Here is a 23,501-nt window from a genome sequence, read left to right on the forward strand (position 1 = left end):
TCAGTTTAATGCCCCTTCTCTGAGCAGGGCAGCTTGCTATTTCTAACCTTCCAGCATTCTCTGGGGGCATTAACTGCCAGGAGTAATTGCTCCTTTTCAGCTCCCCGACAGGAGGTTATGGATTTCCCAATGGTCCTTGGAGGGGGTTACTATGGTAACCCAACAGCCTCTTGTCATAATAGTCATAAGGCCAAGTCCACTGGGACCAAATTTCTCTTCCTTGGCATCCTCCCAGTCCTGTAAATTTTGATGAATTAGCATATGAGCTTGGGTTTGGACCCTCAGAGGACAAATCTTTTTCTGTCCCACAGATAGACAAGGGTGATCTTTTCCATCCCTATCTTCTTCCTGGCTTAGGAATAGGTCCTCCTTATGCGGGGATTCAAGAGCTGTGGCTCTCTAAGGGGCGATAACTGTGGAAGGGCCGCCTCTGGCCTTGTGAGCAAAAGGGTGCCTGGAAGGCTGCTACCTCGAGTCGAACCCAGTCACTGGGGATTTACACTCATCAGAATAAGGTCTCGCTTCCAGGTTAGTCATGGCTACACAGGCAGGCAGCTATGCTTCCACCTGATGCTTGTCCAATTTTCTCGTTAATGCTACATTGTCTTCCAAGGCCCCAGGCTCAAGCTTCTCCCTAAAAACAGACCCCCGCCCACCCAGTCAGGATCAGGGTTCTGGGGCACACAGTGAGCCTGTGTTTGGGCATTCATTGTGTCTCGTTTCTGAGCATCTCCCCAGAGTCTGTAGTGATAGCTGCACCTTCAAAACTGAAAAAATCACTGTGCGGCTCTTTTCTTTGGCAAAATTCTGGTGTGTATCTTATGGAGGAACCTGCTGCTCACTTCCCCTTTTCCCCACCTGTGACATTTACCCAGAGCATATGTGCATGTGCCTGCCATAAGTATGTGTGCTGGGGAATGGGGAGAAGGAACAATTTTTTTTCTTTCTGGGCTGTAGAAGGGGACCAAGCAGAAGAATCATGGTGCACAGAGCATAGGATGGGGAACTAGCCTTTAATATTCCAAGAGACTGTTGCTAGGACACAGGGAAGGGGGGACAGAAAAAAGAGAAGACCCTTTAAGGGATTCAACCTCTATTTGGGGACAGCAGTCTAACACAAATGTTTCTATATCAAATTGACCAGAGGCCTTCAGGAAGTCATGAAGGAGAGAATGAGTTCAGTATGGGCAGGAATATTTGGGAAAGGATTTTTTGTAGGAATTTGGTTTTGAAAGCTAAATAGAGTGTAGATTGGGAGTGGGAGGCACAATTTACCATCTTCTCCCATGGATTGGTCATAAGTCCTTCTAAGGCAGGACGTAACCTCAACCTGTACCTCTGGCTTCTCTGGCACTGAGTCCCGCACCTAACAGATGTTCCATAATCAGTAGCTGCTGGTGATAAATGCATGTGGTAGATGAGGTGGAGGACAGAGCCCTGGTTGTTTCTTGACTTGTTCCAGAGGGCACTGCCTCAGCCAGCTGGCCACAGGACCCCCTCTCCATCCTGTCCCACAGAGCATGCCTCTCCAATGCTGACACTGGGGACTTGTCAAATGGCAGGGAGGGGATCTACTTCAGTCTCCCCATTACCTTCACCAAAAGTACATACTTAATGTGTGCTTGGTGAATGCTGGGTCTTCTAGAGAGCTTTATGTATGTCACATATTTATGATTACACATACATTACACATGAAATTTAGTGCACGTATGTGACTGTACAAGTGGTTACCATGTTGGCCAGAATGAATGTGGGTTGCACCCTGAAGTTAGATCTTTGAAAGGCAAAAAATTACAAGTAAATCTAGTAAAAATCCATCTACAAAATGTAGTGCTAGCTAATACATCACTCTTGAAGGGGCTCTGCTTCGAACATGTTATCTCATCTGGTCCTCATAATCACCCTGTGGGGTTAGGTACTATTATTATCCCCATTTAACAGGTGAGGAAACTGAGGCTCAGAGAAGCAAGCCCAAGCTCACACAGCCAGTGTCCAAAGCAGCGCTCAGATCTAGGTTCCCTTGACTCCACTTTTCCACTCTTTGCTGCTCCACAGATATTTTTCAGTCATGTTTAACTCTTTGAGATCCCATTGGGGTTTTCTTGGCAGGTATACTGGAGTGGTTTGCCATTTCCTTCAGCTCGTTTTGTCGATGAGGAAACTGAGGCAAACAGGGTTAAGGGACTTGCCTGGGGTCCCACCGCTAGTATCTGAGGCTGGATATGCACTCAGTTCTTCCTGGAGTCCAGGTCTGGTGCTCTATCCACTGTACCACCCAATGGCCCAAAAAATGCTTACTGACACCTAAATGTACTCTATTAGTACATTTGCTACAGGCTTTTCTTTTTTCTTAATCGTTTCTTAAAATTCTAAGGAAGATTTTATTCGTTTCTGCTATGATTGGTCTGTCTTCACTGATCGCCCTAGTTCGTGCTTTTTCCTTGCTCAGATGACCTGTTTCTAAGTTGTTTTCTCTCCAGAAGAATGTAAGCTCCTCGAAGGTAAGGTCTGGTTTTCTTTTTGTCTTCCTATCCCCGGTACTTAGCACAGTGTCCTTGCACGTAGCTGCTTAAAAAAACGTTTGTTGGATTGGATTAAATGAGATGGTTTTACTAAGAGCCTTCACACAGGTTTTGTACCAGACAGCTTTGGGGTGGGACGGCAGGAATGTAGCCTTTATTCAGACCAATAAAAGATGTGTGAGCATGTGACGACACATAGTTGTGACTGAAAATGTGACTTCATTTGGAGTGTGGCCCTGTGACCCACGTTTGCTGAGCACCTACTCTGTGCACAGCGCTGTGGGAGATCCAGAGGTGGCTATGACAGTGTCTGCTCTAAGGGAACTCCTTGTTCTAATAGGAGCACACTGGACGGGAGGCAGCAGGACAGAGAAGTACCTGGGTCACCTATAGAGTGCACCTTAATCTTACCCTGCTGGGTTTAGCCGGATGCCCTTCATATAAAAGATGGCCAGGAAATGAGGAATGAATGAACAGTCTGTAAAATGAGGGGGAACATGGATCCATCAAAGGTCCTTTTAGATCAAGATCCTAGGACTTTTGAGTCTGCATCGCCCCACGCCCCCACTGTGTGTGTGTGAGGGAGGAGGTGGGAAGGGAGTAGAGAAGAGGAGCGCAGAGGGGAGATGCGTGGGGTGTTTGCGCGTTTAAGTAGATGTGTGTATCAGAAAGCAGGGGAGGAGTGGGCTGTATGGCTCTGGGAGAGAGGGGAGGGACGTGCGGGTGCACGGGCGCGCGCGCGCCTGCATGTGTGTCCAGGAGAGAAGAGGAGAGGGAGGGGGAAGGGGAGTGGTGGCTTGTGCGCCTGCCACGGCGGTGGCTCCGTGACGCGCTGGCCCGTGTGTGCGGCAGCGGCGGCACTAGCTGGGGCTGGGGCCGGGGCCGGGCCGGGAGTGTGGCGGCGGCGGCGGCGGCGGCGGCTTCGGCGGCGGCGGCGGCAGTGGCAGTGGCCAGAGCGGAGAGCGCAGCGGAGCTGGGGCCGGGCCTGGGGCCGGGGCCAGGGCCGCAGCGCCGGGTCCGCGGAGCAGCCGCCCCCCCCGCCCGGGCAGCTCTATGGACAGGAGCTCCCTGCTGCAGCTCATCCAGGAGCAGGTGCGGAGGGCGCGGGCGCGGGCGCTGGCCGGGGCTGGGCTGGTCTTCTTGCACAGCCCGCACTCCCTATCTCCCCCATCACCGCACGCCCCCTGTCCCCTGTCCCCCCCTACACACACATACACACACACACACGCATGCAGAAAGCCTGTGTACCGCCCGCACCTACGTGCAGGGGCTGGACCTTGGCCGCCCGGACAATTGCACCAAACCGCGGAGCGCCCCACAGGGGCTGCCCTCCTTCCCTTCTCAAGGATTCCAGCCAGGCTCGGCGTGCGCCGAACCACTCAGACGAGGGTGCAAGTCTTCCCTTGGCGCAGGATTCCCCAGGGAACCTGAGCGCCTAGGGGCGGGCCGGCTGAGCCACGCTTTGCCACACCCCTGTGCCTGCCTCCTTCCCAACCGGACACCCCCTACCCAACCCTGGGACGCCCTGACCTCCAAGGCCCCCAGCTGACCTGTGAGCTCGGCTCCCTCACTGACATTGGGGGGACCTCCTGGGGATGATGCTCCCCAGACCGCAGACTGGGGCTGTTTCAGGACTAATGGCCTGGCAGAGTCGGTGGTGGTGTGGCCAGGAGCTAGGAGCAAAGGGCCTTCCTCCTCCATCCCTGGCCACTGCTGTTCTGCCTCCTAAATTGGAAGGATTGTTTGGCCTGAGGATGGAGGACATGAGTGACTCAATCTCAGTGTGAGTCTAAGAAAGATTTATAGGTGTAGAAAGTTGTATCCAACTGTTCTCTGACCTCCAACATGATGATACAGGTTAGACCTCAGCAAGATTTCCTGACAACAGTGTATTGTTGGGTGGCTGGTACAGCTGTCTAACAAATGTATAAGCAGTCTCCTGACTTGAGAATGTTATAAATGATTCATAAATGGGAAGATTCCCACCTGTCTGTGGAGTTACATTTGGCCTGCCTAAAAAGAAAGGACTGCAGACCCCTTTCAATCCAGGGATTTTATGCAGTTTTGTCTTAGTGATTCATAATAACTACCCTTATTCAAGTGACCCAGGAACTTGTGGCCTCCTTCTCCCAGCTCTAACCAATAGGGACAACAAGCGAAGCGGGATAGGACAGGGCTGTGACACTTGTCTTTGATGTCTAGACAGAGGATAAGTGCCTAGGAACACAGAATGGGGTGTTTGAATTAAGTCAGTGGGAGCACAGGTAGAGGCGATCTGAGAATTGAAATGAAGCAGCCCAGGAGAGTTAGGGACCCTGGAGGGACAGGAGGGCCCCTGCCCTTTGAGGTAGAAGAGCGGTTCTATTTTTGCATCACTAGATACAGAAAAATAAGCTGCCCAAGAATGGAGATATTTTCCCTATCCCTCCCTTCCCCAAGTATGTTTAAGGGGTGGGGTGGGGAGAGGGAAAGGAGTAGGTCTGGAAAATGCTCGTCTTGACCCAGTTGTCCTGCCTTGTTTTGGGCCTCATCCTTTCCCACCTCCCTGCCCCCTGCCCCACCCCCTCTGTCCTGGGCCTTTCCTATCTCCAGCAGCTGGACCCAGACAACACTGGCTTCATTGGCGTGGAGACCTTCACTGGCCTGGTGCACAGCCATGAGCTGCCACTGGACCCTGCCAAACTGGACATGCTGGTGGCACTTGCCCAGAGCAATGACCAAGGACAGATCTGCTACCAGGAGTTGGTAGACCTGGTCAGTGACAGGGGTCTTTAGGCCTATCTTCTCAGCTTCCATTGATCCCCTGGATCTTGCTTCTGGGTTGATAGTGGGGGTATTGGGGAGAAATACTGTGTAGTTTTCTATTACTTACTGTAGTTTACATTACCACTCTAGCTGGGGGAAATGGGCATTGTTGGCATTAAGGGTCTTGAGGTCATGATGCTTTTTGGATTCACCCAAGTTGGTCTGAAAGTGGTGGTTTGGTAGAGGAGGAGTTTTGGTTCAGGAAACAGGCATCAGAAGGTAGTGGAAAGCATACTGAACACGGGTTCAAATCCTAGTCCTGCTACTTACTACCTGTGTGGTTTGGGGTTTCCTCACCTTTAGAATGAGGGGGTTGGATTAGATTATCCCTAATGTTCCATCCAGGTCCAAATCCTTTGTCCTCTGTCTACAGGATTATTGCTTGAGGATGTCTGAGTGTGTACTCAGTGTCTTTGACTGTAAGCATGTGGGCCCAAGTTGTAGACACTTTGTACATAGTAGGTAACTCAGTAATTATCTCGAATAGAAAGTGAAGGTGGAGGCAATATCTATGAACAAATCCTTATTGACTACTGGAAATCTGGTCCACAGAAAAAAGTTCATGTTATCCTGCCTCTCCCAAATGGCCCTTTGCATCCCTGTGTTGGCCCTGGTCTACAGCTGTCTGCCAGGGCCCTTTTTCTGCTCTTCCCTGGCAGATCAGCAGCAAACGCTCCAGTAGCTTCAAGCGGGCCATCACCAATGGGCAGCGTGCCCTGCCTCGGGATGGGCTGCTGGATGAGCCCGGCCTTGGTTTCTACAAGCGCTTTGTGCGCTATGTGGCCTATGAGATCCTTCCTTGTGAGATGGACCGCCGATGGTACTTCTACCAGCATCGAACCTGCCCACCCCCAGTCTTCATGGCTACTGTTACACTCACACAGGTGATGCCCTTGGAGAGCCCATTCTCAGCTCCGTGCTATTTCACCGTTTGCAGCCTCAGGGGCAAGACTCTGAGATAACTGTCATCCCCAGATCATCGTGTTCTTGTGCTATGGGGCTCGGCTGAACAAGTGGGTGCTGCAGACCTACCACCCTGAGTATATGAAGAGTCCTCTGGTGTACCACCCTGGCCACCGCGCCCGAGCCTGGCGATTTCTCACCTACATGTTCATGCATGTTGGGTAAGGGGATTGGCGTCAGTCTCCCAGAAAGGTCAATGTAGGGGCCTCTGATATCTCCAGATGAATTTTCCCTTAAGGGCCCAGGCTGGAAATGAGAATCAGGTGAAGTTGTTCTGCTCCTTTACACAGCTGTTCAGTCGTGGGACTCCGAGGAAATAATCTCATGTTTGTACCTTCTTTTATCCTTTCCAAAGCCATGTGAAGATGGCCAGGTAGGGATGAACCCTGTTTTACAGAGACGAGAGAGGACAAGGGACTTGCCCAGGCCATACCACTCCATTGTCACTGGCAGAGCTCAGGTAGAACCCAGCAGTCCTTCCCTCCCTTTGAAGAGCAAGGAAGGTGGCTTGTCCCCACCTCCCAGGTTGGAGGACAGGAGGCCTTAGGCAGATGTAGATTTTCAGCCCAACAGTAGTAATGCTGGGACACCACTGGAATGCTCCAGGGTTGTTTGTAAGAGGCTCTGTGGCTGATGCTTGGTCAAGGTCCATATTGCTCTGACCAGTGTCATATCCTCCCCATCCAGGCTGGAACAGCTGGGTTTCAATGCTCTCCTACAGCTCATGATTGGCGTGCCCCTGGAGATGGTGCACGGGGTGCTTCGGATAGGTTTCCTTTACTTGGCAGGCGTGCTGGCAGGTGAGGTGGGGAGTGGGAAGCCACCTACCCTCTCCTGAAGTGTTTGCTGAGGGAGCATGGCTCGAACTCGGGCCTTTTGGGACAGCTCTCTCCTGACCTACTGGCCCTTTCCTTTCTTCCCATAGGTTCCCTGACAGTCTCCATCACAGACATGCGGGCCCCTGTGGTAGGGGGTTCGGGAGGGGTCTATGCCCTCTGTTCTGCCCATCTGGCCAATGTTGTCATGGTAAGGAGAGGCTCTGTCCAGGGCTGGAGGGGGAGAGGCACTAGGGATTTTGAAGAAATCTAGCCACGTCCCTTCTCACTTCTTGGCCCAAGCCATTAGGGTGGGCCTTCGGAGCCTCCCATCCAAACCCTTACCAGATGCTCCTTCTTCCTAGAACTGGGCTGGGATGCGCTGCCCCTACAAACTGCTGCGGATGGTGCTGGCCCTGGTGTGCAGTGAGTAGTGGCCCTCCCAAGGGTGTGTGTGGGAGGTGGGGAAGGGCTGAATTTGGGTCAGGACAATGTTTCCCCTGGCTTCAGGAAGCCCCCGTCCCTTCACAGGTTCTGAGCAAGGTGCAGAGGGTTTCTCTACCCCTCTATCTGCACCAGCTAAAGGAGGAACAGTAAATGGCTAGCAGTCAGCAGCACTAGGAGGGAGGAAATCCAGTCACTGCCACCCCTAGGGTGCTGTTCCTTCTCTAGATGACATTAGGAGCCTTCCAGGGCCCCAGATCCCTCCACATCCTGAGGTATGAGCAGCCCCTGCCAGGCTGGGGCCGCCCCAGAGGTGCCCTTGCCCTCACTTCTTGCTTCCCCCTTACTGCAGTGAGCTCAGAGGTGGGCCGAGCCGTTTGGCTACGCTTCTCCCCACCCCTGCCTGCCTCAGGCCCTCAGCCCAGCTTCATGGCCCATCTGGCGGGCGCCGTCGTGGGCATCAGCATGGGCCTGACCATCCTTCGAAGCTATGAGGAGAACCTGCAGGACCAGTGTGGTTGGTGGGTGGTATTGCTCTCCTATGCCACCTTCCTCCTTTTTGCCATCTTCTGGAACATCTTCGCCTACGACCTGCTGGGGGCGCAGGTCCTGCCGCCCCCCTAGTGCCCCGTGAAAGTGCCAACACCGCCCCGGTGCCGCCGTCTGCCAGGCAGCCAGGACGCGGTTATTTCTCCCTGTCAACGTGAGCCTGACTGAGGCGGGTCTAGTGCCCAGTCCAGCTCTCCAGTACCAAGAACAACATGAGGTGCCAACTTCCCGCTGGATTCTGGGCTGGGCATGCAGGTGCGTGCGTGTGATTCTGTGTGCAGGCTAGTCAGGGCACGGCCCCCCCTTGGCAGGACCTCCAGGTGTGGGCCTGCATGTCCACCCTCTACTGAATGTATGTTTTAAAGCTGCTTCTCCCACCCCTGCCCCTGTGCCCACCTGCCTGGGAAGGGCAGGGGCCCTATTGCTTCCCCCGTCCCCCCAGTTTCCCTCAGCTGGCTCTTTTCTCTCTAACTCTCCCCAGTTGCTGAGGGGACTTCAGTCCTAGGGCCCTAAAAGCTACTGAAATCAGGGCCTCTTAAGCCTTACACTGGTCCTGGGCCTAAATCCTCATCCAAGTCCCCCTGCCACTAGGGAAGCCTAATTTGAGGTGCCCTGTGGAAGGTAGGAGGGGATATGCCTGAAGGAAGTCGGGGTAGTACCAGAGGAAAGCACGACGGGGAGCAGGACCGAGGCCCCCAGCCTCCAGAGCAAAGAGCCACTTTGATGGATCTGCTGTCTGAGCCTTTTTGGAGTATGAATAAATATTTTACACAGCAGCTGGCCAAGCACTGTCAAAGTAGAACGCCAATGTCGGCTCCCAGCCTGCCCCTCAACACTGCTCAAGTGACCTGCTCTCTCCCTTCTTCCCCTCCTCCAGAGGCCCTGCTGTTGGGATGGAGGCCAAGGCAGATTCCCCTGGGATCTCCTGCTATTTCCAGCTTCTGGTCTTTCCCAACAACTTCTCAGGCCTGTTAAAATTTTCCCTCCTCACACCTCCGAATTTAGGCTCATGTGTGAAGGCAATTAGGAAGCTGTTTACACCTCCTGCCAGAGCAGTTAGCTAAGAGCTGCTGAGCCATTAGGGCCCACCCCATTCATTCCCTGAAATCCCATGAGGCCAAAGCCGGGCCTTACCAGCTTTTAAGCACCTACCACCTTCTCTAGTTTCTGAATTCAGGAAAGCTCCAGTGCCAGGTGCTTTAACTCTCGAAAACTAAGTTCCTTTTGATTTTTCCCCTTCTTCCTGGTTTTCCCTGTGAGCATCACAGCTCCATTTGATTAATGCTATTAAACATCTGAAGGAGGTGGGGCATCCCCCTACACCACATACAGCACCGGGCATACTTGAACCTTGGTCTATGGAGAAATTGAACACAATAGAAGAAATGCTATGAACTGCAAAGAGAGTTTAAGTGACTTCCCCAAGGGTAACTGAGTGATGGAATTGGAGCTATGAACTCCACCTTCCTAACTCCCAGCTCAGTGCTAGCCTGGGAAAGAGTATCTGAGTTGAGGTCTGGATGAGGTTGGGATGGAAGGCAATTTTAATGGATGACACTGATCCCACTGCCCTGAGCCCTCCATGGGCACGAGGAGAGAATAGGAGTCTGGCTTCAGGTTACTGTGACTTGATGCAGTTCTCTTGGGTGGAGTGTATACAGACATCCAGGATCAGTGCATATTAGTTTTTAGTTTCTTGGATGGTTTAACATCGTCAGCACCTTTCTTGGCTTTGGGGGCTGTCCAAGAAAAGGAGGGCAGGACAGTGGGACACAGTTTTTGGGCCACAGTCCAGGTCCAGAGGCACATTTCTATCTGGTGAGGAGTCCATTCTGATGCAACATCAACTATGAGAAAAGCCCAAGGAGGAGGGGAAATGAATATGCAACTCTGGGCCTACTCAAACCAGCCAAGCATCCCTGCCAGAGCTCCACCCACCTGGAGGCCTGAGGCACCTTTACCTACTACATTTAGGCCTAGTCATTCCCCAAACCCTTCTGGCATCAGAGGCATTCGGTCAGTCTGTTGACTGAGTCTGCAGTGGTATGTGCATCCCTCCAGCAGTTAGCCCTTACCTTGGTTCAGTCTCTTAGCACAGGCCCGGATCTTGTCCAGATACAGGATATAGTGTTTGAGAGTATACTGGAGCACAGGAAGGTCAGGGACAGCAGCCACTGCCTCATCTGCCATAAATGCTATTGTCTCTGGGGCGCCTGCTGCCAGAATTGCTGAGGGAAGCACAGTTGGGTTATGGGAAGGCAGGGAATCCTCCCGGTCCAGGCCCATTCATACTTTCCATGGATCCTAAGACCTGAATGTCACCTCGTCTTAAGCAAGTTCCCCGGAACCCCTAAGTCACCACTTCTGCTGAGGCCCTAACAGAAGAAATCTCTTAGTAGCATGAGGTCAAATTTGGCCATTGGTTAGAAAAATGTTGAACAGGACTGATTAAAATAGTCTAGTTCTGAATGTTCCAAGGCAGCAGGTGGGAGAGGGGATACTCCCAAGCCTCAAGGAGAGCTGAGGAAGGGGTGAGTACTGGTACTCTGTCAGCATCAGTCATTTCAGGTCACACATACTTTTCCACCCACTGAGCTGAAGGCTCAGCTTCTCTCCAGGTCTGGAGAGTCAGACCTCAGGATGTTAGAGATGACACACCCGGCTTCCTTCTCCACTTCAGAACATCCCCTGAGGGACCAAGAGACTGGCTCAGCAGGTCCGGAGGTAACAAAGTATCAGCTGGCTGCTGGGACCCACCCTCAGGGACCTCATGCTCCCTCACCAGAGGCAGTGGCTGGTCCCACAGCCTTAAGTTGGCTCAGCTGGGTGATGGCGGCTTCCACATCGGGCAGTAGAGAGAAGGCTGTTGCCGTGCACCGCTTTACCAGTTCCTCTGAGTTAGTGGCCACCAATTGCTGCAGTCGTGGTCTGAACTTGCCCCTCTAAATATGTGTTGGAGAGGACAGGGGCAGGAGGATAAGGACATGGTGAGAACATACAATTGGATTCTTAGTGACCCTCTGTTTAGCCTCACAATCTAGTCCAGGTCTCTCATTGAAGTCCTGAGGGGTCATAAGAAGGCCATAAGTGGCAGAACTGGAATTCATGACCAGTTTTTCTAACTCAGGTTCTAGACCAATTAACATACTCCAATCTCTTCTCCTTAGAACCCCGAGTCTTCTTTCAATGGAAATACCTCTCCATTCCCTATCAATTTCTAGGATGCAACCCCTACCCCAACTTGAGGAAGAAATCCTATGTCTTACAAACATGGGGACATGAACAGAGAAGGTTTTATAAACCTCAAGTCCCTGAACTGAACAGAGCTCTTGGCTGGGAACAAGCCTTGGGATTTGACTTCACTAGGATGGGAATCAGAAGACCTGAAACTTAGTTATAAATCTGGCATTAATTCAGCACGTGACTTTGGATAGTCATTTCCCTTTGCTGGGCCTGTTTTCTGCCTCTGTGAAATGAAGAGGTTGGACCATAATCTTTAAGATTCCTCTAACACTGGTATTCCATTTCCAATATTCTAGAACCTAGAGAGTAAAGTGAAACAGTAACCTACCCATCCATCACTCACTGGACATCAATCAACAGGCATTTATTAAGTGCCTGCTATTTTTGAGGCACTGTGGGTACAAAGACAACTGAAAACAGTTACTGCCTTCAAGGTGCTTACAGTCCATTGAGGGAGAAAACATAAATATGCAGATGTGTGTGTGTATACACATATACAGAGAGAGGCAGAGAGCAAAAGACAGAGACAGACACAGAATAAATACAAGATAATTTAATTTGGGGGGAGGGCACTAGCAGTTTGGGAGATCAGGAAAGGGACATGTTTAAAGTCAGTAGGGAAGGCCATGCTAGGTCAGTCCTCTGGATGGGCCTAAGAGTTTCTTTTGTGCCTTCCCTGTTCAGCCTGGATTTGTGCTCATCCCTACAGACACCACCTTATTCAGATGGGGAGCTTACCGCCAGCTTCCATTCCATCAGCTTCACCAATTCATCTCGAGTTAGGTATTTTTCCTTTCTCTCTCTTACAGAAACTGGCAGCTCCTCCTGATACCTGAAATAGGCACCCACTTACAAATCGAGTGGTATGTGTGTCCGTAGTAGTGACAGGGAAGGGTCAGTGAAGGTCACTATACCATTGGGACAGCACTCCCCAAAGTCTAAGGATTTCAGGATAGAGCACTGAGCTACTTTAGAGCAAGATGCCAGAAGCTACTACACATGGAAGGAGTTCCTGTGTCCTGGACCCCTTAGGGACTAGCATGACGTCCCTTAGATACCAGGGCCTCTTTGAGCACATTTTCCTAGGATCCAGGTTCTCAGGGAGAAGGGAAGAGACGCAGCTAGGCCTCATATCCTGTCTAGCCATCCACCAGGAAATCGGGACCGTGATAAAGCTTGCTAAGGCATCTTGCCGTCTTCTCTTATTCCCGACCCTCCCTGCAGCAATCCATTCAGCTTTGGAATTTCACCCTGGGTTTGAGTTGCCCGGGTTGGTAGTGCAGGATCAAGTGACCCACCATGTCTGGCTGGCCCCAAGATCATGCTGTAGATCACACAGGGCCATGGCCCAGCACAACAGGGCCTCCCCAGAGGGCTCCTGCCGCCCGCCTGGCTACCACAAACGAGCTGGCTCCGGGGCTGCCCACTGGATATCCCTGGTCTCTCAGGGCCATTTATCAAACGCCCGGCACTGTGCTAAGCACAGATGTTTGCCTCTGCGGGGACAGAACCGAGCTGAGGGCAGCGGCTCTGTCTGCAGGGCCCCCCTCCCTCCACCCCCGTCCTGGTCCACTGAGGGATTAGGGACGAGGTCCAGGCTCTGGCGGAGCCTGGGCTCACCATGCATCCAAAGCGACAAGTTTCCGGGACTTGCCCTCTTTGGCTCTGATCGCCTCCTTGTAGCAGCCCAGCACTGCCGTCCAGCACTGGGGGTCGTCACAGCCATACAGACCCCCGCTCTGGCCCATGGCCCCGGCCCCAGCCCCAGGCGACAGGAATCCGAGCGCCTCCAAAACGGGAACGGCCTTCCGGGGAAAAGAACCCCGAAGTGAGATGGAGTGAGATGAAGTGGAGATGGACTTCCCTTCTCCACGCTAGGACCACGGCTCCGCGCAGGCGTAGACAAGCGCTCCGCCGGCGCGCCTTCTCTCCACCCCTCCCCTACTTACCCCGGACCAATATCGCTCCTTCAGAAGTAGACAGGCCCTTCTCAGCCCCGCCCCTTTCCAAGTCAAGCTCCGCCTCAGCCCCGCCCTTTAGCCCGGGAAAGCATAAAACACAAACGTCCGTCTCTTCCGAGGCTTCTCTTCCCATCTTCCCGTCCTGCTGGGCTTAGTCGAGGTTCTCGGCCCCAACCCTTCCGTGGCTGTGCTAAGATCCGCGTTGCTCTTCTGAGGGACCCAGCTTGTTTCGGGCTTACCCCGACCGCTTTTTTTCGGTGCGGTGTCTCCTGCCAGCCCCGCCCCCTCGTGCTCTTGCGCTGAATCAACTCGCGGCTTGGCCTTTCCCCCGCCCCCTAGCTCCTCGCTTTTCCGGAGTCCTTCTTCACAGGCTCACCCCTTCTCTTCCGGCCCCGCCCCCTCGCTCTCCCGGGCCGGAACTTCCGGTTGGGTGACGGCGCTGGGTCTCCGCAGGGAAGAATTCGGTGCTTCTTGGGACCGTAGCTCGGGGGTCCAAGGGGAGCCGTGGGTGCTCTCTGTCGGCAGCGCCCGGGGCAAGGGCGGGTTCAGACCTGAGTACTGCGGCCGGGCCCGGGGGCCGTGATCGGATCACGGGGCCGGGCCGGGGTAGAGGCCGAGGCCGGGGCCGGGCCGGAGCCATGAAGGGGAAAGAAGAGAAGGAGGGCGGGGGCGGCGGCGGCGGGGCCCGCTTGGGTTCGGGGGGCGGCGGCACGGGCAGCCCCGAGAAGAGCCCCAGTGCCCAGGAGTTGAAGGAACAGGGGAACCGGCTCTTTGTGGGCCGCAAGTATCCCGAGGCCGCGGCCTGTTACAGCAAAGCCATTGTGAGTGCGGAGTACCGGTGCTGGGGGGCGGGGCAGCTCGGAGGGCGCCAAGCGGGGAGGGGGCACGGTCTGCGCGGCCGCGGGCGAGGAGGAGACCCCGAGCTGGGGGGTGGGGGAAGGGCGGCCCGCGGTCCCGGGCGTCTCCGCCGAGTAGCTAAGCCCCCTCAGCTACAAATGACTCCTGCACGCCTTTGTCCTGGGTGAATGGTTGTAGGGAGCGTCCGGCTCTCCGGGCCCAGTCATTCCGCGCCGCAGGAAACACGTGCTGCCCCCTCCCACCTAGAGTCTAGGACTGGGGGGTGGGGAGCCACGGGGGGGAGGAAAAGGCGCTTTTCCCCTACCCCTTTTCCTCCCAGAGCTTCTAAGCTCCGGGCTGGGCGGCCGTGGGGGTAAGTTGTGTGTGTGGAGCAAGAATTTCTTCGTGGTTCTTGCAGTCATTCATCAGAGGGAGCTACAATGATCCTGAAGGATCCCCCAGTCTTGTTTCTCTTTGGTCTTCGGCTGGGCAAATCCTTACAAAGGCAGCAATTCATTTCTGAGTCTTGGGATAGATTGTTGAACTCAGAGCTTGGAAGCCTCATTCCAGAATGAAAGAGTGGGGCGAGTGAATATTTTTCCTGAGTTAACATGAATGGTTTCTTAAGTGTAATTACAGATGTAATGTTCTGGATTAAGCAGAGGAACCCCTTTTTATTGGTCTTTCCTTCTAGGAACATTTTTAAGTGACAGGTACTTAGGACGCAATTGCTTTTTACAACAGTGTCTTATGTGATGGAAAAACTAAAAGCATTCGTTGAATTGCAGTGCTTTGTTCTAGGGGCTATGGAGAAATAAATGTCAGAGCAAAATTCTTGTTCCTGAGGATTCTGAGCTAGTTTGCTTCCAGAATGTGCCATTTTGGATCACATAATGATAAAAGGATGGAGAAGGAGCCTTGTCTTACAATTTCTAGGGATAGTCTGACTAATTTCTCTGAATCCATGGGCCTTGAAGAGTTAGAGGCCTCAGTGGGCCAGAAGAGTGGATAGTATCTGGGTAGGGAAGGGGAAAATAAGGAATGAGGGTGTTTAAGAAGGGGGGAAAGGAGTATCTGAAAGGACAAAATGGGAGGAAGAACCTAGAGAGTATAGTCTAGGGAGAAAAAGAATCCCGGGTCAGTTCCAGGTGGTTTGGTGGCAGTGAATAAAGCACTGGCCCTGGAGTCAGGAGGACCTGAATTCAAATCTGGCCTCAGACACTTAACAAAAAACTAGCAGTGTGACCTTGGGCAAGTCACTTAACCCCATTGCCCTCCCAAAAAAAGGCAAAAAAAATCCCAAAGTTCCTTGTGTTTGAGGTTAAAGGAGGGGTAGCCTAATGGTCCCAGGATCAGTGAAAGGCTGGTCTTGGAGGCCCCTTCAGCAAAGGAATGACTCCTAAATGTCTTTGTGATTCCGACAGTTGGATGGGTTAGTTGAAGCACCAGGGCCTACTGGAGGGAGTGTTGAATCAGCAGTAGGAAGCCCTGAGTTCATATCCCAGCTTTGTTACTTACTATTTGTATGATCTTAAGCAAGTCATATCACTTCTCTGGGCCTCAGTTTCTCCATTTAAAAATTCCTTCCCTGCTCTGGTACTCAATTTCTTCCTATGTAAAATGAAGGAATGTAAAATTACCTCAATGTCTTTCCTGATTCTAAATTCAAAGAGGAAGAATATGTGAGGTGGAACATTTGGTGACTCAGGCTGTTTAGCTACTTAGCTGATGGGTCTTTCTGTTTATCTCTATCTTAATGTAGCACCTTGTACTTGTCACCTGCCTGGCTTCCTAAGCACGCTTTTCAGGACTGTGGAGGTGGCTTAATGCCTATGGCTTATGGCCCAGTTGACTCATAGGTGAACATGAGTTTAGGAAGGGACCTATTCACAAACCTAGGTCCCTGAAAAATTGAGAAGGGTAGAGACCTTACTTGAGAGCAGACTGCCAGATATCACCCAGGAAATCTAAAAAACCTAGCCAGGACTAAGGGTGGTTTTCTAGGAAAACCTGCTCAGGTGACTGTAAATTGGAGGATGGAACCCCTGAGCTGAGAGCCCAGGTATAGCCTTTGTTTTTTTTTTCCTGTGGTGAGCTCTAGGAATCAAATCTCCTTCCACATATAGCAAGTAAAGTCAAAGATTTTCATCTTACCTGGTGTCAAAGGCTGAAATGGAAGAAGGGTCTAGGAGGGGGAATGAGCCAGGCAGGTACTGAGTTTTGCACCCCCTGCTCCTAGGGCAGGGTCTCCTCCCCACTGTCTTTGTCCTACAGACAACTGGGCAGTCCAGAACAGAGTAGGGCTACGGGACTTTAGGGGTCCCGTCCCATTTTGCTCTTCCTTATTTCAAGGGCCCCAGTGTTTTTGAGCTGACTATGGAAGAGAAGCTGGGTGGAAGGATGATAAGGCAGAGAACAGAGATAGGACAGAGTCTTTGGAGACACTAGGCTTCCTCCCCTCCCATCCCCTCACCACCCCCAGTATCACAAGGCTCACACATAGTCACACTGGTCAACTCCTTTTTCTCAGCTTAGTTCTTGTTCCAGCAGCTAATAGCTTGGTCTCTCTTGCCTGTTTGTAGCAATAAAATCAATAGTTACATTGCCCACATACTTAGTTCACCCAGCTCGTTCATCATGGTACCCACTGTGGGTGGGTGGGTGTGATACCACTAAGGTCCAACTATTGGCTCAAAGTGGACATTCCAGTACTTGCCTTTCCTGGTCAGATACAGCTCGAAGCTGGCTGAAGGGAGTAAAAGGCAATTCCTGAGAACCTGAGGCTGGAACAGAGTGATGAACCAGGGAGTCAGAATCTCAGCAACACCTCAACTTTCCATGGATTTTTAGAGTGGATTTTAAGGGGAAGTGGGACTCATCTTGGAAAGAGCTTGAACAGAAGATGTGAATTCAGAGGCCAGTCTGGACATGTCAGCAGGTTTTAAGGTTTGCTGTCCCACTTTGCCCCCCAGACCCGAAATCCCCTGGTGGCTGTTTATTACACCAACCGCGCGCTGTGCTACCTGAAGATGCAGCAGCATGACAAGGCTCTTGCCGACTGCAAGCATGCTCTCGAGCTTGACAGCCAGTCCGTGAAGGCCCACTTCTTCCTGGGCCAGTGCCAGCTGGAGATGGAGAACTACGACGAGGCCATTGCCAACCTGCAGAGAGGTGAGCCGGGCCCGCCAGGCCATGAGGCCTCTGATAAGAGTCCCAGGCCCCTCTCCCCGGGGCCCACCCTCCTGGAGCCTGAGGCCTTGTGCCCAGTCGCATCCACCCTCTCCCACAGCCTACAACCTGGCCAAGGAGCAGAGGCTGAACTTTGGGGACGACATCCCAAGTGCGCTGCGCATTGCCAAGAAGAAGCGTTGGAACAGCATTGAGGAACGGCGTATTCACCAGGAGAATGAACTTCACGCCTACCTCACCAAGCTCATCATGGCAGAGAGAGAGAGGTGAGCGGCTCAGGAAGGGGCTGGCTGTGCCTAGGACCCCAAGCCTTACAAGCAGGAATCAGGGTAAAGCAGTTTTCTGACATGACTGCCCTCTCCTTCCCCTAGGTGAAATCAATCCCTGGGCATGTATGTGGGGGAGGGGGGTGGAGGAGATCGGTCTGGATCTGATAAAAATGGAGGAGACTTCCTCCAGAGATGCAGGTGGTGGACACCTTGTCTATAACTTAGAGCCCCCAAGTTGCTTAGGGGCACTACATTGATAAGTGATTTGCTTATTATGGTCATATCCCTAGTAGGCATCAGAGGCAGGTCTTGAACTTGGGTCTTCCTTGTTCTAAGGCTGACCCTCCCTCCCATCCTCAGCACTGGAGTTATTTCAGAAACAGTTCTTGATGTCAAGGAGTACAGTCTGAGAGGAGGAACAAAGCACAATATATAGACAGCTGTAACGTAAGGGAATGTACAAGCAGAGTTTGGGGAAAGATGACTTATGCTGGGGAGGATGTCATGAATTCAGAAGCAGATTTCAGCAGGTGTCAATGGACATCAGATGATAGTAGGTAGGTAGTAGGTAGTAGATAGTAGGTAGGTTGAGATACAGATGTGGTAGGTACCATACAGGTTAGCAACTGAGAAAAGTAGAGGGCAAAGTAGAATCTGATGGCTCCCTTCAGGTGTACCTCCCATTCCTCTCCCTTGGCATCAGCCCTGGGCATGGTGCTGCAAGGGGTACAGTTTGAACTGGAGACTGGCTGTTGCTTCTGTCAGGATAAAGCTTAGGGTACAGTTAAGGAGACAGTTCTGAACTGATCACTATCCAGGCTATGTCAGAAATATTAAATGCTTCAAGGGTTTGGAGAAAGGGGATTAGGCCTGTGGCTCCAAGTGACTGGGAAAGGCCCTGGGGGAGTGGTTAGTTCTTTTGTGTGAGCCATCCTTGGCTCCCCTGCTTGAGGACCCTGTCATTTTGTCTTGTATTTCCTGCAGCGTAGCAGAGCACAGGGCTGGACACACAAAGTAGGTGCTCAGTAAAGGCTTGTTGATGGATTACTTCCTTGGCCTCCCCAGGGAGCTGGAGGAGTGTCAGCGGAGCCAAGAGGAAGACAATGGAGATGAAAGCCGGAACCGTGCCCAGCAGGCCAGCATCGAAGCCAAACACGTGAGGCTTACCCTATGTATCTAGGCCAGAGGGCAAGAGGGGTAGATGATAGCGCAGCTGGGGAATAGTACTGCCCAGATTGAGGTCCATCATTATTGATAGCAGCTAGCCCAAAGATGAATGGGATGAAAGTCATCCCTGGGCTCCATAGGAGCCTTGGCAGGGGACTGATTTGGAACAGAGCCCAGGCCCTGGAAGGAAATGTGGGTTCAGTGCTTGAGGCGTGGGGTGGCTGGGCACATCTGTTTATGGGCAGGACTCCCAGTGAAGGAGGTGATTTCCTTTTCAGGATAAGTACTTGGCAGATATGGATGAGCTTTTCTCCCAGGTGGATGAGAAGAGAAAGGTGAGAACAGACTCCTAGCCCTTTCTCACTTTCATTGCCTTCTCCTGTGCTCTGCTTCCTGACCCTAGTTGGGGAGCTGAGGGACCTGGAGCCTACAAACCCCTTGAGCTCTTGTCTGCTTTCCTCATGTGACAGAAGCGAGACATCCCAGACTATCTGTGTGGGAAGATTAGTTTTGAACTGATGCGGGAGCCATGTATCACTCCCAGTGGCATTACGTATGACCGAAAAGATATTGAAGAGCATCTGCAGGTAATGTGCTGGGCATGGCCAGGCTGGCTCTCTTGGGTATTGGTAATAGTCCTGCTTCCTACCTTAGTTGTGGGCCTTGGTGGCTTCTTAGTGCGGCTCTTTTTCTCTCTGTCTCCAGCGAGTGGGCCACTTTGACCCTGTGACCAGAAGTCCCCTGACCCAGGAGCAGCTCATCCCCAACCTGGCTATGAAGGAAGTGATTGATGCCTTTATTTCTGAGAATGGCTGGGTAGAAGATTACTGAAGCTTCTAGCCTCTTTCCTGGAGCCCCTCTGTCCCCCAAGGGCCAACACATGCCTTACTGTCCATTTGGTCTGTCTCTTACCCTAACCTGCCTGCTGGGTACTGAGCCAGCCTCCCCATCTCTGTACTGCCTGTGGACTGGGGACCCTGGGCCGGGCTTTGGGGGCTTGCTGGTTTCTGAAGTTGTAGAGGGTGTCTGCCTCCCAAAGGGTAAGACTTTATCCTGGCAGTGGCCAGGTTCCTGTTGTGGAGGTTGGCATGGTTTTCTAGCACCTACCTTCCATGTCCCTTTCCCCATGTATATAATTTGTGTTCACTCCCTCCTTTCTCATTTAACAGCCATTACCTGTTCTGAGCCATGACCCTGGCCCTGGGGGAGGGCTCTCCCTGGCCCCTCTTACCCTGTTCTGCACTGTCTGAAGGGGCTGGAGTAGGAATGGACTGAAAGAAGCTCTATGGAGGGTAATAAAATCTGTGAGCAATATACCTTTGAGCTGGTGTGAGCCCTGCACGTGCGGGCTGGCAAAGAAGAGACAAAGGCCTACAGCCGCCTTCTCTCACTCGACACCTCCTGGACAGATTTCTTTCTTTTGATCTGAAACCCCATGGGACTTATGCTTACCTTTCCTCTTCCCCCTTTACTTAATGCTGATTTGTCTTCCAGCCCTAAGCAAGAGGGCAGAAAGGGGCTGGCACAGAGACACAAGACAGCAGATCCAGCACCATTACTTCATTGTAGAGAAACTGTGGCAATAAATTAACAGCACTTGGAGTCAGAGGGTGGCAGCAGGTCGGCCTCAGCCTGGAGGATGCTGTTGCCTCTAGCCCAGAAATGTGGAGATGAAGACACTGGTGTCCAGGTTCAGGGTGGCATGCCACCAACGGGCAGGGAAGTATAGTACCTGGAGATGGCATGAAACTTAGCATAGGCCTTTTCTTCTTCCCACTCACCCAATAAAGTGAGCCCCTCTGACCTCACCAGCCTGGACAGTACACTGTAGGGGCCGTTCAGTGATTGGGAGCGCCGGGTATGTGTCCCGTAGCCAGGCCAAGGTGGTTTTGTTGGGGTGAAAATCAGGTGTCTTCTCTGGAGGATACAGGAACCAGCGCTGTTGGGGATGCCGAAGGAAGACTTAGAACTGGCTTGCCTCTGCCCCCTTCCAGGACCCAGGGAGACTTGTCTGCCTCACCTTTCGTCCAAAGATCACCTCAGAATAGCCTGGCCCATGCCAGTGGAAGGGTACTCCAGAGCCAGCACCTGAGGGGAGGGGGGCATTTATCAACAGACCTGCATTCCCAGCAGCTCCTTGCCCCTGAGGGTGATACTGACCTGCAATTCCAAAACTGTAGGCTGCAGTAGTGCCCAAGAGACGAAAGGGAGGTGGGGAGTAGTGTTGGAATAGTCTGCCCCACTCAGTGAAGTTATTGTCCCCAAAGAAGTAGAGTGTGTCTGGTGGGAGGAAACAAAACTGAACAGTATTTGGGTAGTGCAGCCCTTTGCTGCCCTGTCCTCAGGGTGGCTCAGTGTCTCCAGCTTCAATTGGCCCTTGAGAATAGGAACTCAACTCACCGTTCCCTAGGGAGTTTGGGTCTTGGGGCTGTAGTAGCTGTTCAACATAATCTTGGAAAGAGAGGTCTACTGTGGGGAAAGGAAAAAGCTAGAGGTCAGGACAGTATTGCTGGGGGTTTCACAACAGTGGTGTTAGGCACAGTTGGGCTTACCTTTCTGATAAGAATATGTATTAGCTGTACTCAGCCGGATCCTGAAGTCCCCAAATTCTGCCAGTAGCTTGTCTTTGGAGCACAGGTCCTGGAACAGCTGTGAAGGGAAGGGCCCTCAGGCTTAAGATAGGTGTGTCCCTCACCCCCTCACCAGACAATGTTCCTTGGTGGAGTTAGAATGAGCAGGGTATTAGGGATAGGACTTACTGTGTTGTTGGTGAGTCTTTGTAGAATGACTGGCTTAGAGAAGGCGTACCTGTGAAGCAAGGACAAAAGTCGTGGGCAGTTCTTGCCCACCTTGATTGCCCCTTCCTGCCAGGTATAACCTTTGGCGGGTCCTCTGCTCCAGGCTGTGCCAGCTGTGTGGGGTCTGTACTTAGGGGCCCCATTGGCACTGCTTCCCTAACTCCAAGTCACCCACCGTGACCACGGAAAGGACCCAAACGTTCCTCCTTCCCCTACATACTGGTGGATGAACTCTGCGTAAGTCAGGTTTGCTCTTCGTTCCACAGTACACCGCTCTTCTTCTTCTAGGGCTGGGTTCCCGCTCAGCTCCCTGCATGGGGGGACAGCAAATGAGGGTGACTCTAATGTAGCTGGTGCCTGCCGCTCTGACCAAGGAAGAGGTGAGGTCGGGCTCTTGCCTCAGCTGTGGGCTGATGGGGGTTGCTACATCTTGAGTCCTTAGTCTGTATCCTTCGTTTTCTGGTATTCCTCTCACCACTCCATTCCTGACTGCACTATCTTCGAGCCTAGTCAAGCACCCAGGGGGAAGTGATGATTCATCACGGGCAGGTTTGGGGGGAATTTCAACGATGTCGATTTTCTGGGAGTCCAGGTAAATTTGGCAGCTCTCGACTTTCAAACCAGGCGCTGTACCCCGGACTTGCCTACTTCCTTTTCTGATAGGAGGCCAACTCTTCACTGGATTGGCTGACAAATCAAAAAAGCACTTCAAGAACCCCCAACCCTAATTTCACCTTCGGTCCCCCGGTGATTTCCCTTTCACTGTCCTCTCTGTGAGTAGGGCAAAGAATGGGATGGGGCCGCGGCGAGCGCCGGCTTCCTCTTCTCTGGGATGCAGGAAGTTAAGACAAAAGCAGCTGGCGGGTGGGGTGGGGTCTGAGCAGACCGGCCCCCGCCCCGAGCCCCTCTCCCCTCCCCTCCATAGCGCTCCCGAAGGCCGCTCCCCGCGGACTCTGTGCCCCGCTCCGGGACCACCCCTCCGTATGCTCACCAGCCCCCGCTGGCAGAGGTCCCGCTCTCGGGGTAAGCGAGGGCTACCAGCACCAGGAACAGGGACCGCATCCCGCTCCACCGCCCCCGTCCCAGCCCCATGAAGACGGAACCCTCCAAGGGCTGCGGAAACCGAGGCCCTAGGCTTGCTCAGGCACCTCCGGATGGAAGCCCCGCCGCATCCACCGCGGAGCATTGTGGCCTTTGCAGCAAGGACTACATCCCCCAATAGGCCTCGCGCGAGAGACCAAGCTGAGATTGGCGGAAAAAGCAGTTGCCTTGGAGACTCCCTCAAGCAACCGGAAAACATTCTCCTAAAGGGAACGTGCTTCCGGTCGCATTCTCTCCTTGGTTCCCTTGCCTTCTCTTCCCCGCCTCGTAAGAGAGCCCTACTACTTCACTACCGCTCCTCCTCTGCTTTCCAAATTCATTACCGGCCACGCTCTCCTCGGCTCTAGCCGGAGGGATGGCTCTTTGGCCGGTCAAAACAAACCCCTCCACCCATGGCTCTGCGTCCTCGCCTGCAGTCCGGCCCAGCCCTTTCAGCACTGCCCCCAAAACGCGTCTAGGTGTCATTCCAACCGACCTCTCTGCTCCAAGACTTTCCTCTTTCCAGCCCATTCTCTAGACAGCTGCCAAACGAATATTCCCAAAAACACAAATTGGCCTATGCTGATGCCTCTTATCACCTCCAGAATAAATTATAAATGGAAGATTTGGGCCTTTAAAAGCCCTCCACAGCATGGCTCTCACCCACCCACCTTTCCAGTCATTCCATATTGCTCCAAACCGGTCTGCTGGCTGTTCCCCGTATCCCTGAGCAGCTGACAGAGTCTCACCTGCAGGTAAAGCACCATGTCCTGCTGCTTCACAGAAGCCCTAGCTTCAAGGCCTTTCCTGACTCCTAATTGCTGGTGCACTCTCCGGAAATTATTTGGTATTTACTTAT

General features: G+C 52.7%; 4 protein-coding genes across 9 annotated transcripts; 2 read left to right on the top strand and 2 right to left on the bottom strand.

Moving 5' to 3' along the window:
- The first annotated feature begins 3,510 nt into the window (after window positions 1-3,510).
- Window positions 3,511-8,874, top strand: RHBDL1 (rhomboid like 1). Of its 2 annotated transcripts, XR_011172432.1 has the most exons (9): window positions 3,511-3,614; window positions 5,115-5,276; window positions 5,987-6,211; window positions 6,303-6,451; window positions 6,978-7,090; window positions 7,216-7,316; window positions 7,471-7,531; window positions 7,902-8,353; window positions 8,690-8,874. XR_011172432.1 is itself a non-coding variant. In XM_069108126.1 (8 exons), the coding sequence occupies exons 1-8, from the start codon at window positions 3,576-3,578 to the stop codon at window positions 8,171-8,173; spliced, it is 1,122 nt and encodes a 373-aa protein (XP_068964227.1). In that variant the 5' UTR covers window positions 3,511-3,575; the 3' UTR covers window positions 8,174-8,874. The 2 variants fall into 2 exon arrangements, 1 of the variants encoding a protein (XP_068964227.1); XM_069108126.1 differs by having other exon boundaries at window positions 7,902-8,874.
- Window positions 8,875-9,619: 745 nt separating this feature from the next.
- Window positions 9,620-13,270, bottom strand: LOC138177163 (uncharacterized). The gene is made up of 5 exons (XM_069108200.1): window positions 12,962-13,270; window positions 12,080-12,173; window positions 10,881-11,040; window positions 10,174-10,326; window positions 9,620-9,945 (listed from the first exon to the last, which is right to left on the bottom strand). The coding sequence occupies exons 1-5, from the start codon at window positions 13,087-13,089 to the stop codon at window positions 9,770-9,772; spliced, it is 711 nt and encodes a 236-aa protein (XP_068964301.1). The 5' UTR covers window positions 13,090-13,270; the 3' UTR covers window positions 9,620-9,769.
- A 156-nt stretch (window positions 13,271-13,426) lies between these two features.
- On the top strand, window positions 13,427-20,572 carry STUB1 (STIP1 homology and U-box containing protein 1). 4 transcript variants are annotated; one of them, XM_069108153.1, is made up of 8 exons: window positions 13,680-14,123; window positions 17,112-17,310; window positions 17,429-17,594; window positions 18,663-18,753; window positions 19,043-19,099; window positions 19,235-19,351; window positions 19,470-19,611; window positions 19,964-20,572. In XM_069108153.1, exons 1-7 carry the CDS (start codon window positions 13,941-13,943, stop codon window positions 19,593-19,595), a joined length of 939 nt encoding a protein of 312 aa, XP_068964254.1. In that variant the 5' UTR covers window positions 13,680-13,940; the 3' UTR covers window positions 19,596-19,611; window positions 19,964-20,572. The 4 variants fall into 4 exon arrangements, with proteins under 4 accessions (XP_068964271.1, XP_068964263.1, XP_068964254.1 ...); XM_069108170.1 differs by lacking the exon at window positions 13,680-14,123 and adding an exon at window positions 13,427-13,559 and having other exon boundaries at window positions 19,470-20,572; XM_069108162.1 differs by lacking the exon at window positions 19,470-19,611 and having other exon boundaries at window positions 13,675-14,123; window positions 19,934-20,572.
- On the bottom strand, window positions 20,309-23,057 carry JMJD8 (jumonji domain containing 8). Of its 2 annotated transcripts, none has more exons than XM_069108188.1 (9): window positions 22,554-23,057; window positions 21,783-21,872; window positions 21,524-21,572; window positions 21,317-21,413; window positions 21,165-21,230; window positions 20,925-21,044; window positions 20,785-20,852; window positions 20,569-20,703; window positions 20,309-20,496 (listed from the first exon to the last, which is right to left on the bottom strand). In XM_069108188.1, the coding sequence occupies exons 1-9, from the start codon at window positions 22,652-22,654 to the stop codon at window positions 20,416-20,418; spliced, it is 807 nt and encodes a 268-aa protein (XP_068964289.1). In that variant the 5' UTR covers window positions 22,655-23,057; the 3' UTR covers window positions 20,309-20,415. The 2 variants fall into 2 exon arrangements, with proteins under 2 accessions (XP_068964289.1, XP_068964283.1); XM_069108182.1 differs by having other exon boundaries at window positions 21,165-21,233.
- Between the last annotated feature and the right edge of the window lie 444 nt (window positions 23,058-23,501).

This window comes from Petaurus breviceps, unplaced genomic scaffold (assembly GCF_028583685.1).
Source record: "Petaurus breviceps papuanus isolate PSGF00001 unplaced genomic scaffold, PetGlider_PUasm1.0 138, whole genome shotgun sequence".
Classification (NCBI taxonomy): Eukaryota; Metazoa; Chordata; class Mammalia; order Diprotodontia; family Petauridae; genus Petaurus; species Petaurus breviceps.

Excerpts from the sequence above, each read along its gene's own strand:
- LOC138177163 (XM_069108200.1), bottom strand. The coding sequence starts at position 13,089 with ATGGGCCAGAGCGGGGGTCTGTATGGCTGTGACGACCCCCAGTGCTGG. Across the intron at positions 12,174-12,961 it reads CTTGTCGCTTTGGATGCATG|GTATCAGGAGGAGCTGCCAG; the intron begins GTGAGCCCAGGC and ends TGCCTATTTCAG. Across the intron at positions 10,327-10,880 it reads GGGACCAGCCACTGCCTCTG|CAATTCTGGCAGCAGGCGCC; the intron begins GTGAGGGAGCAT and ends TGCTTCCCTCAG.
- STUB1 (XM_069108153.1), top strand. The coding sequence starts at position 13,941 with ATGAAGGGGAAAGAAGAGAAGGAGGGCGGGGGCGGCGGCGGCGGGGCC. Across the intron at positions 17,311-17,428 it reads CATTGCCAACCTGCAGAGAG|CCTACAACCTGGCCAAGGAG; the intron begins GTGAGCCGGGCC and ends CCTCTCCCACAG. Across the intron at positions 19,100-19,234 it reads AGGTGGATGAGAAGAGAAAG|AAGCGAGACATCCCAGACTA; the intron begins GTGAGAACAGAC and ends CTCATGTGACAG.
- JMJD8 (XM_069108182.1), bottom strand. The coding sequence starts at position 22,654 with ATGGGGCTGGGACGGGGGCGGTGGAGCGGGATGCGGTCCCTGTTCCTG. Across the intron at positions 21,573-21,782 it reads TACGCAGAGTTCATCCACCA|GTACGCCTTCTCTAAGCCAG; the intron begins GTATGTAGGGGA and ends CTTGCTTCACAG. Across the intron at positions 21,414-21,523 it reads AAAGACTCACCAACAACACA|CTGTTCCAGGACCTGTGCTC; the intron begins GTAAGTCCTATC and ends TTCCCTTCACAG.
- RHBDL1 (XM_069108126.1), top strand. The coding sequence starts at position 3,576 with ATGGACAGGAGCTCCCTGCTGCAGCTCATCCAGGAGCAG. Across the intron at positions 7,091-7,215 it reads CTTGGCAGGCGTGCTGGCAG|GTTCCCTGACAGTCTCCATC; the intron begins GTGAGGTGGGGA and ends TTCTTCCCATAG. Across the intron at positions 7,532-7,901 it reads GGTGCTGGCCCTGGTGTGCA|TGAGCTCAGAGGTGGGCCGA; the intron begins GTGAGTAGTGGC and ends CCCTTACTGCAG.